The 18,025-nt window shown below is 38.3% G+C and overlaps 1 protein-coding gene across 1 annotated transcript; it reads right to left on the reverse strand.

Moving 5' to 3' along the window:
• Positions 1–461: 461 nt before the first annotated feature.
• On the reverse strand, positions 462–15,510 carry LOC101478424 (complement factor H-related protein 1). The gene is made up of 8 exons (XM_024799932.2): positions 15,330–15,510; positions 8,573–8,755; positions 7,841–8,008; positions 5,043–5,210; positions 4,516–4,707; positions 4,239–4,424; positions 808–987; positions 462–713 (listed from the first exon to the last, which is right to left on the reverse strand). The coding sequence occupies exons 1-8, from the start codon at positions 15,391–15,393 to the stop codon at positions 526–528; spliced, it is 1,329 nt and encodes a 442-aa protein (XP_024655700.2). The 5' UTR covers positions 15,394–15,510; the 3' UTR covers positions 462–525.
• Positions 15,511–18,025: the final 2,515 nt, after the last annotated feature.

Consider the following 18,025-nt stretch of genomic DNA (forward strand, 5'->3'; position numbering starts at 1 on the left):
TTCTCAAAACAAGAAACTTTTGTCAGATTTAAGAATATTTGGCCTGTTTCAAGTATAACTGTTTATGCAGTGCCGGATCTCAGTGGGGGGTACACTGCGAAAACTCAAAATCTTATCAAGTATATTTGTCTTGTTTCTAGTCAAAATTTCTAATCACACTTAAAATACGAGAAATCAGCTACAGAGCAACATTTCAGTGAGATATAGGAACTTGTGAAAAAGTCTTGAAAACATATTGTTTTATTTTATTGTTTTATTTTTTGTACCTTTTTAACATTTCACAAAGTAAACTTGTTTTGTATTATGAACACATGTTTTTGTTGGCTGGTTAGAGTTACTTTAATAAATGCACGACATCTTGCATTACTTAAGAGTGCTTGTGGATTAGATTTATACATTTTAACTTAACATATGAGTTTTACTTCTAGTGTGAAGTAGAAGAAAGCAGAAAACGGACCAAATCAGACAATCTGTGATTTATTATTCCACATCTGAAAACAGAGGATCAGAAATCATTTCAACTTTTCACTCTCGGCATGTGGGTAGGACTAACACACCACTATTACATCTCTGACGCATTGCCACAGTACCAGTAGATAATCCTCTGGTACACCTGAACTCTATTATTTCATCATGAACTAAATACTTAGTGCCACTTGATTTCAAGGTGATGTTATGCTGTCTCATTTCATCTTCATTCACAATGCAAGGCCCTGCAAGAGACAAAGATATAAGAATATTATGATAAAGATGTAAAAGAATATTATGATAAAATTATTCTTAATATTGGGGAGAACTGTAACTTACTGAGGCATCTCATGTGTCCAGTCCATTCACCATAGAGGCAGGTTTTGTAAGGTTCTCCCTCCATAATGTAGTGACTCTGACACATGTATTCAATAGTTTCATTATGGCTGTAATGCTCTTTGATGGCAGTCTTGGTGTCTCCATCCTCAAGAGCTGGAGGTATCCCACAGGGTGGAATTTCTGAAAATAAGTGAAGAGCCAAGATTGACAAAAAGATGATCATGTGGCGCAGCTGTGATACTTTCAGGAACGTTGGTATGCTGGCTTTTGAGGAAATGCTGTTCAATTATGTTTTTTCCTTCAATGAAAAATGCCTCAAAACCTTAGAAAGAAACATGTAGCTGTATTTGTTTTCCTGAGTAACTAATATTATTTTCTCATATTTATTCTATATATCGTTTACTGAAGGACATGAATAATTAAGTAAATGTCTAAAACATGCATTTGCTAATAATAAGCATTAAAAGTTTTCTTAACCATTCATTAATTTACTTAAGAAACTGTTCCCTTAATCACAAGTAGCAGATCTGAGTTTTTTTTCTTTTTGACATTTTTCAGGGAATTGAATTCATATGATGCTATAATAAGTGAATTCATTTGAAATTGAACACAGTTTCACAAATTTAGTATTTGTATCCATTCTTGCCGGGGGAGCTAGATGATTTTTGTGGGGGTGGCCAGCCTGAAAATATGATTTACACATGATTTTAAATTCAAAATCCAGAAACTCACAATTCACTTACTGTTCTGTACTACTACAAAACACTGTGTGGCTACAACACGCAACTCAATGATGTGGTCGTACATGCTACTTGCAAACTGAAATAGTAGTAAAAGAAAAAGCCAATTTTCGCCTCTTGTATCCTCGATCTTGTTCTTTCAGTCACTACCCACAGCTTGTGACCATAGGTGAGGGTAGGGACGTAGATCAACTGGTAAATCAAGAGCTTCTCTTTTACACTCAGATCTCTCTTGAACAAGATGGACCAGTATACCGCATCACCAATCCATTTGTGGATCTCCTGCTCTCTTCTCCCCTCAGTTGTGAACAAGACCCCGAGATACTTAAACTCCGAGAAACACTTGGGGCAGGAACTCATCCCTGACCTGGAGTGGGCACTCCACCCTTTTCCAGCTGAAGACCATAGCGTCATATCTGGAGGTGGTGATTCTCATTCCCACCGCTTCACAGTCAGCTCCGAACTGTTCCAGTGCAAACTGGAGGCTTGCCTAGATTATTTTGTGCACTGGAATTTAATAGTACAATTTTAAATAGTATATTACTAATAGTAAGAAAGTAAGTAAGTAAAATTTATTCATATAGCACTTTTCACAGATAAAAATCACAAAGTGCTTTACAACACAGGAAATGGAAATATAAAAACAATATAACAGTAAATAAAACAATGTAAAACAATAAAACTATAAAAACAGCATAAGAAGAAATTAATCAAATGCTTTTCTAAATAAAAATGTCTTCAGCTGTTTCTTAAAAGAATCAATGGAGTCCGTGCAGCGAAGAGACAGTGGGAGAGAATTCCCCAACCGTGGTGCCACAGTCTGAAAAGCCCGATCACCACGAGTTTTAAAACGAGTGTGCGGTACCACCAGCAGTCTCTGATCTAATGACCTTAAAGCCCGAGAAGATGTATGTGGTTTCAGCAGGTCAGATAAATATTGAGGAGCTTGACCATGTAGGGCCCTAAAGGTTAGAACTAAAATTTTAAAATGAAACCTAAAATTTACAGGCAACCAGTGAAGGGAGGCCAAGACTGGAGTGATATGCGATCTTCTCTTGGTGCCTGTTAAGAGACGTGCTGCAGCATTCTGCACAGTCGGAAGACGATTTAAGGCTGATTGGTTAAAACAAGTAAAAAGGCCATTACAATAGTCTAAACGAGAAGAAATAAAAGCATGAATAATCATCTCACGTTCAAGCTTTGATACCATTAGTCTGAGTTTAGAAATATTCCGTAAATGATAAAAACAGTTTCGGACCAGCTGCTTAGAATGCTGCTCGAGCGACATCGAGCTGTCAAATATGGCACCGAGGTTTCTAAGGGTTGATTTTACAGAAGGGTCTAAGAAGCTGATATGCTGTCTAATTTCTGGGACCATGTGGTCTGGAGCAATAATTAGAGTTTCTGTTTTATCAGAGTTTAGTTGGAGAAAATTATCATTTAACCATTTGTTGATTTCTGTCAGGCAATTACTTAAATTAGACAATTTATAAAACTCAGACATTTTGAAGGAACAGTATAGTTGGATGTTGTCAGCATAGAGATGATAGGAGATATATTTATAGCGCTTAATAATTTGGCCTAGGGGAAATACATAAAGTAAAAAGAGAATTGGACCCAGGACAGATCCCTGAGGTACCCCACACGGCAAAACTGTTGATTCTGATGTGACATGATTCATGCAAACAGTAAAAGATCTCTCAGACAGATTTGATATAAACCATTTTAAAACAACACCAGTAATCCCAAACAAGTTCTTGAGTCTGTTTATCATGATACTGTGATCTACTGTGTCAAGAGCAGAGCTGAGATCCAACAGGACCAGCACTGTATATTCTCCAGAGTCTGCTGCCATCAAGATATCACTAGATACTCTAAGTAAGGCCGTTTCAGTGGAATGCAATTTACGAAAACCAGACTGGAACAGCATTTTTAACGGCATTTTTATCCAGAAAATAGTTAAGTTGTTCTACTACTGCTTTTTCTAAAATTTTCGATATAAAAGGCAATTTGCATATTGGCCTATAACTGTTAGGAAGAGATGGATCCAGCTGGGGTTTCTTTCATTTTGGCTCAACAATAGCTTGTTTAAAGAAGCTGGGGACTGAGCCAGTATGAAGAGAAGTATTTATCATTTCCACAATATAGGGGCCAATTGAATCAAACACACTAGTGAAAAATGAAGATGGAAGGACATCAAGGGGGCTTGAAGTCTGTTTTATATGACAAAGCAGGCATCTGATGTCTTGTAATGTAAAAGGAGTAAAAGAGGACCAAGTATCAGAGGAGAGCAAGTTGAAAGTTTGATATTGAGAAGATGATGGAGAGAGTAGTATAGTATAAATAGTATAGAATAGAATAGTATAAAATGTTGTGTGTGTGCGTCTGCTGTTTGTGAGCTGGAAAGGTGCCAGTGTCCCTGAGACATTTTCACAGCATGCACATAATCATGTGGTAAAAGATTTCAGTCTGTGTAACTGTAATAAAGAAAACAAAATCAAAAATTTTCTGTGTTAAAAATAGTACAGGATACTCCCAATACCTAGCTTCCAAACACTCACTGCTTTTTAACCATTTCCAGTTTCTCATTGCTGCAGTGAAACTGAAATTAATGCCCAGTTCTTACAGGTTTTTTTTGATGATGTAAAGTATTTGCCCCACCATTTTTATTTATTTATGTCATGTACGTACGTAAACACTTAATGGCGAGCTCCTTCCATTCCCCAGCTATGCAGTTAATCGTAGCTTTTCCTTCCATAATGTAATTGTCAAAGCACTGATAGGTTACTTCAGAGCGAGATGGGTATTGCTTCCGATAACAAGTTGTAATAACAGCATTTTCAACTTTGGGTGGAGGGCTGCAGTTATCATGATTAGCTGTAAGACATCACAACATGTACACTATTAATTTACACTCTGTAATCTTTTCATAAAAACATGCATCAAAATAATGCTTGAGGTGACTGACATTTACAGATATCATCAAGTGATCCATTTAAATCCCATCGTCCGTCACGACAGGTTAATTCCTCAATCTTAGCAGAGTATCCTTCATTGCAATCAATGAATATCATTTCTTGGGTCTGTCCGTGTTGTTCAGTATTCCCTAGTATTCCTTCCCCATTAGGAATCTCAGGAGCTTCTCGACACTTTTGTTCCTCTAAGGTGGATATGATTACAAACAATCAGGCAAAATATTACAGATGGATGAAATCCATTTCCATATTTAAAAATGTGATCAGAATAAGCAATGGAAGAAACTCTGTATGAATGCACTTATTGTAAGATATTACAGAAAATATTTTCACACCAGTTTTCTTAAACATAACTGCAGATAAAACTCAAATGTTAAAAAGATGTTTAAAACAGATTTCAAAACTTATATTTTTCTACCTAAACATCTTATACTCCCCATCTTGACATTGGTATTGAACAAGTCACTGTGTTTGCTTCAAGCTAATAACAGAAGATACTTTAATTAGAAACTTTAATTACCAATACAGCTTTCAACTCCAGACCAAACACCGTGCACACATGTGGCTTCACCCCACCAGCCTTTGCTGAGAGGTTTGTAACCATCCTCACACCTGAAGTAAAGTTTGTCACCATGTTGCCAAACTTTAAGTCTGCGGTCAAAGCTCGTTGTTGGACATCCTGTTATAGCTATCAGAAAGACAGATATTACATTTAGATATTATCAAAGAGCAGTCAGAATACATTCTTGTGTTATTAGTAGTGATTCATAGATAACATTATTCAACTATCTTTGGACTAGGCTTAAATATCCTTAATACTATTGAATAGACTGTGTAATGTCTGTTATTAAGTGACTAGCATTGAATCCTGCTGACTTTGGCAAACCTCCATTTCGTGTGGTTTTTGATTGTCTTTACGTGAGATGTTTGGATGAAATTTGGTTCATGACTGTCACTACTATTAGACTTTCAGACTGCAGCTTTAGATTCTTACCAAAACAGCAAAAACCTCAGCCACAAGTGAGACTGAGCTTTCAACTTGCATTTGACTTTTACCACTGCCATCTTAATGGATGGGTTCACCCGGGTCTACGCCTTTAGCAAACTAGTGAACTCAGTAGGCATTAACAAACATACTTCTCTTTTGTATTTACCACCCCAATATCAAATTTTTTGAGATGCAGTACAAAAGGTAAATGAAAAGATACAGAAATGATTTGCAAATGTCATAAACTGAAAAATACACAATTTTAGGATTTTTCTTTTTTAAATTTGATGCTAGCGACACATCTGAAAGAAGTTGACAAGGAAAGAGTCATCCTTTCTACTAGCATCCCTTCTTATATATTAGAATTGAAGAAATCAGGTGCTGGACCTTTGGGACAGCCGCCCTGTGGAATAGGCTTTTAGTTGCGCAAAGCCTTCCCATGATGTGTCAGATGTTAGTGAGCGAGGACCCAAAATGCAGACTCAGGGAAGCAGAGGGAGCTAAACAAAACAAGAGCTGGTGATTTCAACTGATAAACAGACACAAATCAAATAATAATTTTTTTTATATTTGCGGTTCTATTTCTTACAGGAGCATGTGTAACAGAAAACAATACCTCATCTCATTATTATTATTTTTGTTGTGTATGGTAAAGATCAATATAGACTATCCAGTCACTTATACACTGCAATCCAAAGTGTAATTAAAGAAATATTATATAAATAATACATAAATATCTTATTCGAATGGTTACTGTCATGAGTGAAAGTTAGAAAGTCAGCCACTGGAGTTGGAGCTCCATTCACTCATATCAGCAAGGAGAGAATGGCACAATGTACTGTAAATTCATTAAGATCAAACAGCCTCTGTTTTAATAAAACAGACTTTTACAGCTATGACTCCATCTGTTCTCTGTAAAATGTTATTTACTGCATTAACTGACTTCATGGTCAGTATATAACGTTACTCATATACTGCACTGACATAAGGAATATATATATACCTGAAAATTAAATGTTAGAAAAACAAATTCATTAATTAGAGGCGACCTACTTCTTAACAGTTTTTTTTTTAATTCTCACTGATGCTTCTGGTGTGAATCTCTCATAAAGAACAGCAGGAGGTTCGCTATGACAAAAACTCCAGACCCTGAGTAAAACATCATGCCCATTATCATGATATGGCAATAGCCAAACTGGCCTCCAGGTGTCACTTTGGAGATTTCAGATTGAGGAAAAAAGATGAATGAAGCAAAACCAGAAGCAAAACATAAGGAACACAAACTCTCAAAATAAAACAGGAAGTGAGATATCACAGAAGACACATAAATGAACTAAATAAAAGGAAGACGACACAAGCATGGAAGACTAAAGCAGGAATCAAACTAATAGAAGTGGGAATTAGGAATAGAAGTAAATGTGAACGCTAAACAAAAAAAGGATTCAAACAGATACTTAAGCCAAGGTTAAAGTCGGATGCAGACATGGACAACCGGAGACCCAAAGGCCCAGTTATTATTCTGTGTTAAACTTCTTTGATGTCTGCTCGACGTCTACCACCAGGTGCAATACCATACAAATTCTTTTTGGATAAGTTAGCTCCGTCAAAAAAAAAATCAGTACCTTGGCACGAAACCTCGCTCTAACCATCTGATGACAAAATTTACGGCACTGGGATCCGAATGAGCCCCAAGCAGATTTGTATGTGTGGAAAGTATAACCTTTTCTTTATTTTCAGGGCAAGAAATCCCAGAAAAAGATGGACAAGGCGATGACATCATTGTCAAGGAAAATGCATGTTACTCTTTGATAAGAGTAACATGCATTGCTTCACAAAAGAAAAATGTTTGTGGAGCTCATCAAGGAATCTAAAGACAAAGATAGACTAAAGATAGACTTCTGTCAGAGGGCCCGGTGGCGCCAGTGTCCGGCAGCCTCGCCTCTGTCAGTGCGCCCCAGGGCGGCTGTGGCTACAATGTAGCTTGCCATCACCAGTGTGTGAATGTGTGTGTGAATGGGTGGATGACTGAATGTGTAAAGCGCTTTGGGGTCCTTACGGACTAGTAAAGCGCTATACAAATACAGATCATTTACCATTCTGTAGAACCAGATGCTTTTCTGCAAGTTCCCCGATTTGAGAGAATTCATGTTGACTGAACTTTCATATTAGCTTCACTTTTCAGTCCTGAAAGCAATGCTCACCTTTTATATACAGTTTATACATTTGTCTTTTGTCATCAGTTGTTTACAACATTTATATTTGTCATGAAAAACAGTAGTCCTTGAATAACTGAATAAATGTATCCTTTTAAGTTTATTGCATTTTCTTACCTGTACATTCATTAGACCTATGCCAGCCATCTTCTCTACAGGTTAGAGTGAAACTTCCTTCATAACCTCTCCTGCAGTTATACTGGACACGATCGTTGTACCTGTATTCAGCCTGAATTTTTCCAGTAATATCTGCATTATTAAACTGTTGCCTCCTGCATTTTATCTCTGAAAGGAACAAAACCACATTTATTAAGCTTCTGCATTTACTTTGATTCAGATAATTTTGTCATGTAAAACATTCAGATACTTTCATATAATCATTTAAGTAAAAGCAGCAGCTCCCCAGTGTAAATGTGATTCCATTTAACAGTTCTGCATTTTATATTTGAATATGTTCAGTCAAAGGACAAGAAAAGTGTTCAGTTGTGGATTCAACATCCAGCTGAAAGTTGTTGTGGCAGTAGAAATGTTTCTTGCAGTTTGTACAGAAAATAGTATCCAGTGAGTATTTGTACACTCTTTCGGTTAGTGCTTGGTTAGTACACAAATAAACAAAAAAATGAATGTTATTACCATTTTCTCTCACTATGAACTATCACACAGAGTCTCTAAAATTTATATTGCTGGTTCGTAAGATTTTACTCTATGACTGAATGATCCTTTGAGGCTTCTGTTTGACCAAAGACACTCTGCAGTTCTCTCCTGTTTTCTCAAATATGGACTAATATTAAAGAAATTAAAAACGATCATGTCAGAATTAGAAGAAAAGTGAACTAAACTCCACCATACCTTCACAAAGTGGATTTGGTTCCCATCCATCTCTGGTGCATGTGGCCCGAGTGACGCCATCTTTCCTCCTGTATCCTGATATACATGTGTACCTGACAGTATCACCCAATTTCTTTGTCTCATCACGCCAAGACGCCTCCCAGCGGGACAAAAGTCTATCTTGTGGACGGATACATGTAACCTCTGTAAAGAAAGAAAGACTGGATAATCTTCAAAAAAATTGTTCATCATCCTCATGGCTGATTGAACTACATGAAAGCAAAGAACAGTGAGCTTAGAATATGTGTCTAAAGCTTTTGTAGTTTTATACCTTGACATACTGGTCTGACAGACCACTGTCCATCCTCATTGCAAGTAGTCTCAACTGAGCGCGTGCGGGTTCTCCCAATCCAGTATCTCTCCTCACATGTAACTGTTACCGTTTCACCAGGTGAAAACCTACTTCTATGAGCAGGTCTTACGAGGACACAGAGGACGCAGCGGAGGATCTGAGAACACGGGGCATAGAGGTGGTCCCCACACGCGCAAACTCGGGGCCCAGCACCGAAGAGAAAGTATGTAACGCATTTTCATGGCAAGGACCACTCCTTGCCATGTCCCTCTCCATATGTGGATATGGAGAGGGACAGAGGGCCACGAATGGAAACTCGAGTCCGACGCAAACTGCGGGAATATAGAAGAGACTACTAAATATGAATGACAAGGAGGATAGGAGCTACACTCACAGGCAAGCAGTCTAAATAAGAAGGTAATATGCTCTATTTGGTTTCATTGTGTCCAAGTCGGTATGTTGATAGTTCAGTTGATCAGATTTATAAGTTACCATATATGTTGGACTCATCTAGTGTAAGTGGGATATACCAGTTGGACAGTCGCCACAACACTAGGGAAAGCCCCCACCATATGGTGGGTCCTTTCTCTCCTCTCTCCAACAGGGACCTAAAGGGGTCGAATGATCCTGAGTATATGGACGACTCTATATTGGTTCTATTGTTTTTGTGTACTAATCTTAGTTTTGTGTTAACAGTGGGGGCACAATGTTTTATTTCAGTGACATTTGGAATGCACATTCATGGTTCTGTCTGGCGGTATAATAAAGCCAAATGTTAAAGGTACTCTCACTTAACGTAAATGGACTCCAAAGCCCGACAAAGCAGGGAAAAATTCTTAGTAAACCGAAAAGAGAGGATATTGATGTGGCATTTCTACAAGAGACACATTTGGTGGGCCTTGAGCACGAGACACTTAAGAGACAAGGTTTCAAGCACGCTTATTACTCTTCAAATGGTTTAAGACATACAAGAGGAGGGGGGTTATTTTAATATCAGGGAAGGTCATTCTTGAACACTTTGCTACAATTAGGGATAGAGAAGGCAGATTTATCCTGGTACAGGGCAAATTGGATGGGGAATTGATCACGTTCTATAATGTTTATATTCCTCCAGGTTCCACATTTGATTTCTATATGCAAGTACTCGAGAAAGTAGTGACAGAGGCACAGGGATTACTTGTCTGCGGAGGAGACCTTAATATTACATTAAAACCACATCTGGACGCATCGGGGAAGAGAATATCTCAATCACAAAAACTAACTAGAAAACTGAACCTTCTGATAGAGGAGATGGGATTGGTGGATACTTGGAGGCGTCTTAATCCAACGGCAAGGAACTATACTTACTATTCATCTCCACATGCAACTTATTTGAGAATAGACTACTTCCTCACTTTTGGTACTGATATGAACAAAATACACGAGTACCATATTGGGCAAATGGACCTTTCAATCATTGCCCTCAATATTTATCTTTAAACTCTACTCAAAGGAGAAAAATAACCAACTGGAAATTAAATTCTAGTATACTGAACGAACGGACATGTGAACAGTTGACAAAAGACATTGCTGAATACCTGGAATTCAATGATAATAATAATAATGGATTGAATTTATATAGCGCTTTTCAAGGCACCCAAAGCGCTTTACAATGCCACTATTCATTCACTCTCGCATTCATACACTGGTGGAGGCAAGCTACGGTTGTAGCCACAGCTGCCCTGGGGCAGACTGACAGAAGCGAGGCTGCCATTTCGCGCCATCGGCCGCTCTGGCCAGCACCAGTAGGCAAGTAGGGTAAAGTGTCTTGCCCAAGGACACAACGACCAGGACAGAGAGCCCAGGGATCGAACCGGTGACCTTCCGGTTACAGATACACTTCCCAACCCCCTGAGCCACGGCCACGGTCGCCACGCCTGATAAAGATGAGTTACCCCCACCGATTTTGTGGGATGCGTGCAAAGCAGTGATGAGAGGAAAAGTTATTGCTATAACCTCCAATATTAAAAAATCCAAAGTTGCAAGATTCCAGAAGTTGCAGTTGGAACTATTGTAATTAGAGGCCACACATAAAAATACTATTGATACTAAGACAAAATTAGAAATGGCAAAGAAGAGAAATTTAATTAATGAGATATACACTCATGACATCCAAACGAAATTAATGTTGACCAAACAAAGATATTATGAGGGGGGAGCTAAATATATGAAACAATTGGCATATAGATTTAGGAAACAACAAGCAGACAGAACAATGTACAGGATAAGGGACCCGGAAACCAAAATGGAAATGCAGGGTATAGAGGAAATTAAGGATTGCTTTAAGAGATACTATGAAAAATTATATTCACAACCACCCACAAACAACGATGATCAAATGGAGAGTTTGCTTGACATGTTACACCTCCCTAAACTTACAGTAGAAGAAAACAAATCATTAGTGAAGCAAATTACAAGGGAAGAACTTCACATGGCGATTGGAAAACTTAAGGCAAACAAATCTCCAGGTACAGATGGTTTTACTGCGGAGTGGTATAAGAAATTAGGGGAACCTTTGACACCGGTCTTACTTAAAACATTTAATTGGCTACTTACGAAACTAGAATGTTCCAACTACAGGCCAATAAGTGTATTAAATGTAGATTACAAATTGTTTACGTCAATCATAGCACGGAGACTTGAAGGGTCTAGACCAAACTGGATTTGTTAGGTCGCACCAAACCCACGATAGTGTTAAGAGAACTCTGCAAATTATTAGACATATTAATCTAAATAAAATACCAGCTATATTATTGAGTCTAGATGCTGAAAAAGCTTTCGACTCTGTGAGATGGGAATTTTTATTCCAAGCAATGCTTAGATTTGGGTTTAATGGGTCCATCATTACAATATTGAGGGCTTTGTATAATAGCCCAACTGTAAAAATAAAGATTAACGGTGAACTTTCAGATGCTTTTAAGCTTGAAAGGTCCACAAGACAAGGATGCCCACTGAGTCCACTCTTATTTGCTATTTTTATAGAGCCATTGGCTCAAAGGATTAGGCAGAATGGTAAAATAAAAGGGATTAATATTGCTGGAAGTGAGCAGAAATTGGCCTTGTTCGCAGATGATGTTTTGGTTTACTTATCAAAACCTACTGAATCACTTATGGAGCTCATGTCAGTGTTAAAGGAGTATGGGCTATACTCGAGTCGGGATATAAATTGAATATACAAAAAACCCAAGTTCTTAGTGGGCGACCGTGGCTCAGGGGGTTGGGAAGCGTATCTGTAACCGGAAGGTCGCCGGTTCGATCCCTGGGCTCTCTGTCCTGGTCGTTGTGTCCTTGGGCAAGACACTTTACCCTACCGCCTACTGGTGATGGCCAGAGGGGCCGATGGCGCGAAATGGCAGCCTCGCTTCTGTCAGTCTGCCCCAGGGCAGCTGTGGCTACAACTGTAGCTTGCCTCCACCAGTGTATGAATGCAAGAGTGAATGAATAGTGGTATTGTAAAGCGCTTTGGGTGCCTTGAAAAGCGCTATATAAATCAAATCCATTATTATTATTATTAGTAGCTTTTATAGCCCCCCCCCCCAAAAAAAAAATCTGCACAGCAAACGCAAACTAAGCTGGGACAAAAGAACTATCAAATATCTGGGCATAAACTTATCAATGGATACAGGGATATAGGGCAAGGGCAACCCTTGGATAGTAAGTTCATTAAAGATATGGGAAAGAGTACTTAAAAAGTATCAATTAAACCAGAGGGCCGGATTCCTTAAGTGGTTTGCATATGACCCAGAATTTTTGCCTAGTAAGAGCGACTCGACATTCAAAACATGGGCAAATAAAGGTTTCACCACATACAGTACCTTGTTGAAAAATGGAAAAGTGATGAGTTTCCAGGACCTTAAGAAAAAGTTTGGGTTGCAAAATCAAGATTTTGTTAGATACTTGCAACTGAGGGACTTCCTGAATAAAAAGTTAAAAAATCCTCAGTTATCGACTGGGAAGGAAGAGATTATATATATATTCGAGAATGCATATAGAGATGCACCCTATCAAAAAATTATTTCCAAATTATATTGTTCACTGATCAATCTACAGGATGATGATACAAGATATGTTAAAGCAAGATGGGAAACAGAGAGCAATCTATCCCTAACAGGAGAGGAATGGGATGGGATCTGTAGGCAGCAGTGGCCAGTAACAAGCTCTCCCTCGTGGAGGGAATTCAGTTGGAAGAATGTAATTCGTTATTTTATTACCTCAGCTCAAAAATCCAATTATTCTCAGAATACAACATGCTGAAGGCATTGTGGACATGCAACAGCAAATCATTTCCACATTTTTTGGGAATGTCCCCGTGTGGTTCCATTTTGGAAGGAAATACATAAGGTCATGGAAACAATCTTCCAAAAGAAAATACAATTTCATTTTGCATTATTGTACCTAGGCAACCTAGAGAGTCTTAATCTATGCAAACTGGATAAATATTTGTTCAGTGTGCTGTCAGTAGCTTCCAAAAAGGCCATAACTCGCCTTTGGCTTAAAGAGGATGCTCCTACTATAGATGAATGGATTGATGTGATATATACTATTTTTGTTATGGAAAGAATAACTTTTAGGCTAAAGTGGCAGGCGGACTCATTTGAAGAATATTGGTTGAAATGGTTGAAATAAGTACAAAATGGGAGGCCCAATTTTGTATAATGTCATTTTATTTCTTGGTTTGTTTCGTTTGTTTTTGTTTTTGTTTTTGTTTTGGTCCGTTTGTCTCTTTTGTTGTTGTTTTGTTTTGCCTTGCTTTTCCCCCCACGGTGATTAAGTTGAATTTGTTGTACATGTTGTATAAATAAGAAAACTAATAAAACATAAATTAAAAAAAGAAAAAGAAAGTGTACATAAAAGGTAATTGCTGATTAACCTGTTGTAAAAGGAAGATTTCTGATAAAGTGAAAGCGATCGCTTTACTGGCAAAACCAGCAAAGTAGCTGCAATGTTTTCTTATTAATTACAATTTTAGAAGTTCAGTTTCAGAGTTGCTGCTCTATTCTCTATCAGGTGGTTGGTGATTGTTTGGCTGTTACTATTTAACTGCTGAAAGAAGGCGCTTCTAAAAGCAATCTTTGCTTTACTGTCACATTTTGGATTGCCGTACTCCAAAGCAGTGGCAGTCCTAGCCTGTCTGGTGCCCTTGGCAAACACTCACCACCACCCCCCTCCACACACACACACACACACACACACACACACACACACACACACACACACACACACACACACACCATATTAAAGATTGTACATCAACATAAAACTGTTGTCGCAACCATACTGAATTTCACCAGAGAAACACACACACACACATATGAAGAGAGAGAGAGTATGCATAGTATGCAAATGGCTACCAAACAGCCATCATAATTCGTCATACAATGAGAACAGGACAAATCAGCAATTGACAATGACTAATTAATATTAAAATCTGCAACATAATGTATTGTTTGGAGTTTAGTCTGTTACTGTTATCATGGTCCGGGTGTGTGCCAGTGTGTCTCCCTCCGAGCCGGCATCTCCACCCCTGGGAGGGGCCTCAGTGTTCTGCTGATTGCTCACACCTGTGGGTAATTTAGCCGGGGTCTCATAAGGCCAGCGCACTCAACCTCTCTTCGCCAGATTCTCAGCTAACCCTAGTTAGTGCAGGGCACCACCGTGATTTCGCACTCGCTTTGTGAATTACCTTGTCTCATCATGTGTTTCTCTCATAGCCACACCAAGCTGCCAAACACTAATCTCTGCCGAAGAGCTCCAACCCGGACGCTGGACCACCTGACAGTCCCACAGGCTGTTCACCCGAACCACCTGCCTGCCTCCACGCCAGGAATTTCGGACCACACACCCGGACCACTCACCCCTCCACGTCACCACCGACCGACTCTGACCCTTTCCCTGGACCCAGTGTGACTCTCCCTCCAGCCCAATCCCCGGAACTGCTGTTTCCACTGACCAAGACCAGATTGCTTACTTAGCCCAGGCTGCTTAAGACCCCTTTGATTCAGTTGTGGCACTTCGCACTTGTTAACCTCACTTTCCAGTTTATGAACACTTACTGAGTAAATAAACATCGTCTCTAAAACTACTTACGTGCTGTTCGGCGTCCTGCATTTGAGTCCTTTCCCCTTTGAGGCGGCCTCGGCCGTGACAACTGTTACTATTTTTACCATTTCTTCTCAGAGCAACTGCAACCCACATAATTTCCTAAGTATTCTGATTCTGATTGTGGAGGTCTAAGTGCTGTCTCCGTAAGTCTGCATTTAAGTCCTACCCTGCCTGCATTACACAGCCAGTTCATGACACCAACTCCTGGATAAACTCCCATTATTCACATTAACATGAAAACCATCAAAATATCATGTAATAATTGAAATCACTTGAAGTACTTACCTTGGCTCTTCACTGACGTCAGTGAACATATGCACAAAAACAGGATTTTGGTTATTGCATGCATGTTGTCTTTGTGCGTCTGATCCCTCAAAGAAAACTAAACACTGCAGACAGAGAAAAAAAAGGTTGTTCAGTGATTTACACAAGTCTGTTCCTGCCTCCAAAAACAATCTCAGGCTCACTGGAAACAGATATAAATACTGTGATCACATGCTGCCACTTTAAAGACACAGTGGGACCCTAACAAACTGTTATAAACACCATAATGCTTCCCTAATGTTATTACACATAACAAAGTCACACACTGCAAAAACTAGATAATTAGATAACTCAGTAGACAAATAGTAGATTTTTCAGGCTGTTATATAAATTATTATTATGAGGTCATGTCATGCCATTAAAAATACAATTCACCAGTTGGTGAAAACACAAATATTTATAAATGGCTAAATGTTGATTTGATTTTTTGTTCCCGTTAATCATCTGCAGGAATCAATAGAGCAAAGAACATTTTTAACCTTACCAAGGTTTGAGTTGGAATTTTTTTTTTTTAAAGTACAGCAGTCTGAATATAAATGAACAGTCTGAATTACACTTAGGTACAAACTGGGAAAAACTTGGATAATCTTGTAAGAAAGGAGAGAACTGCATTCGAAATCAACAGTGATGAACTCTGACCTCTTGCAAACTACTAAAACAAAATGTAGCTGTTGAGCAATGCAGGATTTGCCTTTGTTTCTTAATATGGCCTCACGCTATTTATTCTACTTCTTGTCAACATACTTTACAGAAAAAGTAAACAGAAAGTTCAAAAACATGTCCCTGCCAGCACCACTTTTTTCCAAGAAATGTAAGACAGAAAGTAGGCCAGTGCTCAATGTTTTCACTCTTTAACACGTGTTTTCCTGTGTTTGCTCCAGAAAACATTGGTTTGATTTTATGCATATGTAGGAAAGTATAAAAAAGTTGTTTGTCTATTAATTAATATATTAATTTATAGCATTCAAAGCAGGAAGAGACAGAGAGGACAAAGTAATGTTGAAATGATGTAGGCTTTTGAAAAATTAAAGAAAACTCAAGTAACTCTCGTGAATGAAATGTCCATACAGTTTTGTCCTTTCCTTCATCTTCAGTCATTTTGATTTGAATTGTAATGTAAATCTAACCTTTTCCAGCTTTTGTACTTAACAAGTTCCTTCTAAAGAAGAGATTAATGTCACATTTGGTTGGTCTAAAACATTTGTGATGGTAAATTGTGAATCATTTTCTAATTTTGAAGTTTTGCCATTGGACACGACTTGGTTATAACTCAAATATACATGTTCAGTTCAACCTAAACTCATACAAGATAAGAGGCCAGACTTGGAAACAACTGCACGTCACTAATGTTGTGTTGTGTCCCGAGGCAGTCAGTATACATGAGATTTGTTTTGTGTGTGTAATGACAGGAACAACTACAAACTCAATAAAGAGCCAAATGTTTTCTGTCTTTTATTGGAAATGAAATCAGAAGTAAAGAAGGAGTGAATACAGATTGTCAGCAAACATTTGTCTCTAGTGATCCACTCCATATTTGCAATTATGTTCAACCTAAAAACAGCAAAAATGGTCAAACTCACATCTCTTTCCATAACCATTTCCATTTACCCTTCAATTCATCTGATGTAAGAATTGTTGTATAGATTTAGTAATATCATGTCCCAGATTAGGAGCGCTTATTATGACTTCAGTATTATACTGTAATAAATTTTGCCAAAAATAGTTTTGAGATCAGAAATCATAATTAGAATTTGTAGTTTGTCTCATTTATTTTTCTAATGAATTTGAATGTAATGAATTTTTCACACAGGGCGGGGTAGGTTTGGATGGATTTTCCCTTAATAAAAAAAATGATAATTTAACAACTGTGTTTTGCATTTACTCCTGTTATATTTGTCTAATATTAAAATTTGTTTGATTGTCTGAAACATGTAAGTGTGACAAATATGCAAAAAATCAGGAAGGGACAAAAACTTTTTCACAGCACTATAAAGTTGAGAAAGAAAGAAGGGGGGGGTCCAAATTCAGGGGCTGCATCTTCCTGCGGACCTGGCCTTCGCGGTCTACGTGGGCTGGATCCTCTGACGGCCAGTTAGACCGGAAGTGAGCGGCTGTGAAATTGGATGGTCTAGCCTTCAGATTTGCGTCACCACCTGTCTCGGTGGAGTTCAGCTGTCTGCTCCTTACTTTTTAAAACATAACAGGACACTGGCGCAAATTCTCGATCATGTCACACTTCTGTTTAATCAGTTTTCCGTATGTCGTTTATTCAGCTGTAATCTCAGCCAAACCGATTTACTCACTAGCAAATAAAACATTGAAAAAAGCCAAACAATAACATTTTTAAGTTATCTAAGTGACCTATATATCATGTTTAACCTGAGTAGCGACAACCTGTTCTCACGTACTCTAGTGAACCGCCTAGCTATCGAGCTGGTGGGTAACAGACTTCTCCGAAAACGTCAGAGCTCTTTGCAAATATGTGATGTCTTAAAAAAACGAGCAAATATTTGAAGGTTACACAGCTACATTCTTGCCTGAAAATATCTTAAAAGTTTATTTTGTGACCCAGAAAGAGTAATAAGAGTAATATTAAAACTAAGTAGCAGCCGCCTATGGGCAGAAATCTGTGCCATCAGAAACAGAATTTGAATAAG

The sequence above is a fragment of the Maylandia zebra genome, linkage group LG17, assembly GCF_041146795.1.
Source record: "Maylandia zebra isolate NMK-2024a linkage group LG17, Mzebra_GT3a, whole genome shotgun sequence".
NCBI lineage: Eukaryota > Metazoa > Chordata > Actinopteri > Cichliformes > Cichlidae > Maylandia > Maylandia zebra.

Coding starts and splice junctions, on each gene's coding strand:
- LOC101478424 (XM_024799932.2), bottom strand. CDS start 15,393: ATGCATGCAATAACCAAAATCCTGTTTTTGTGCATATGTTCACTGACG. Junction 8,756..15,329: donor GACGTCAGTGAAGAGCCAAG/GTAAGTACTTCA, acceptor CTTTCTTTACAG/AGGTTACATGTATCCGTCCA. Junction 714..807: donor TGGACACATGAGATGCCTCA/GTAAGTTACAGT, acceptor TGTCTCTTGCAG/GGCCTTGCATTGTGAATGAA.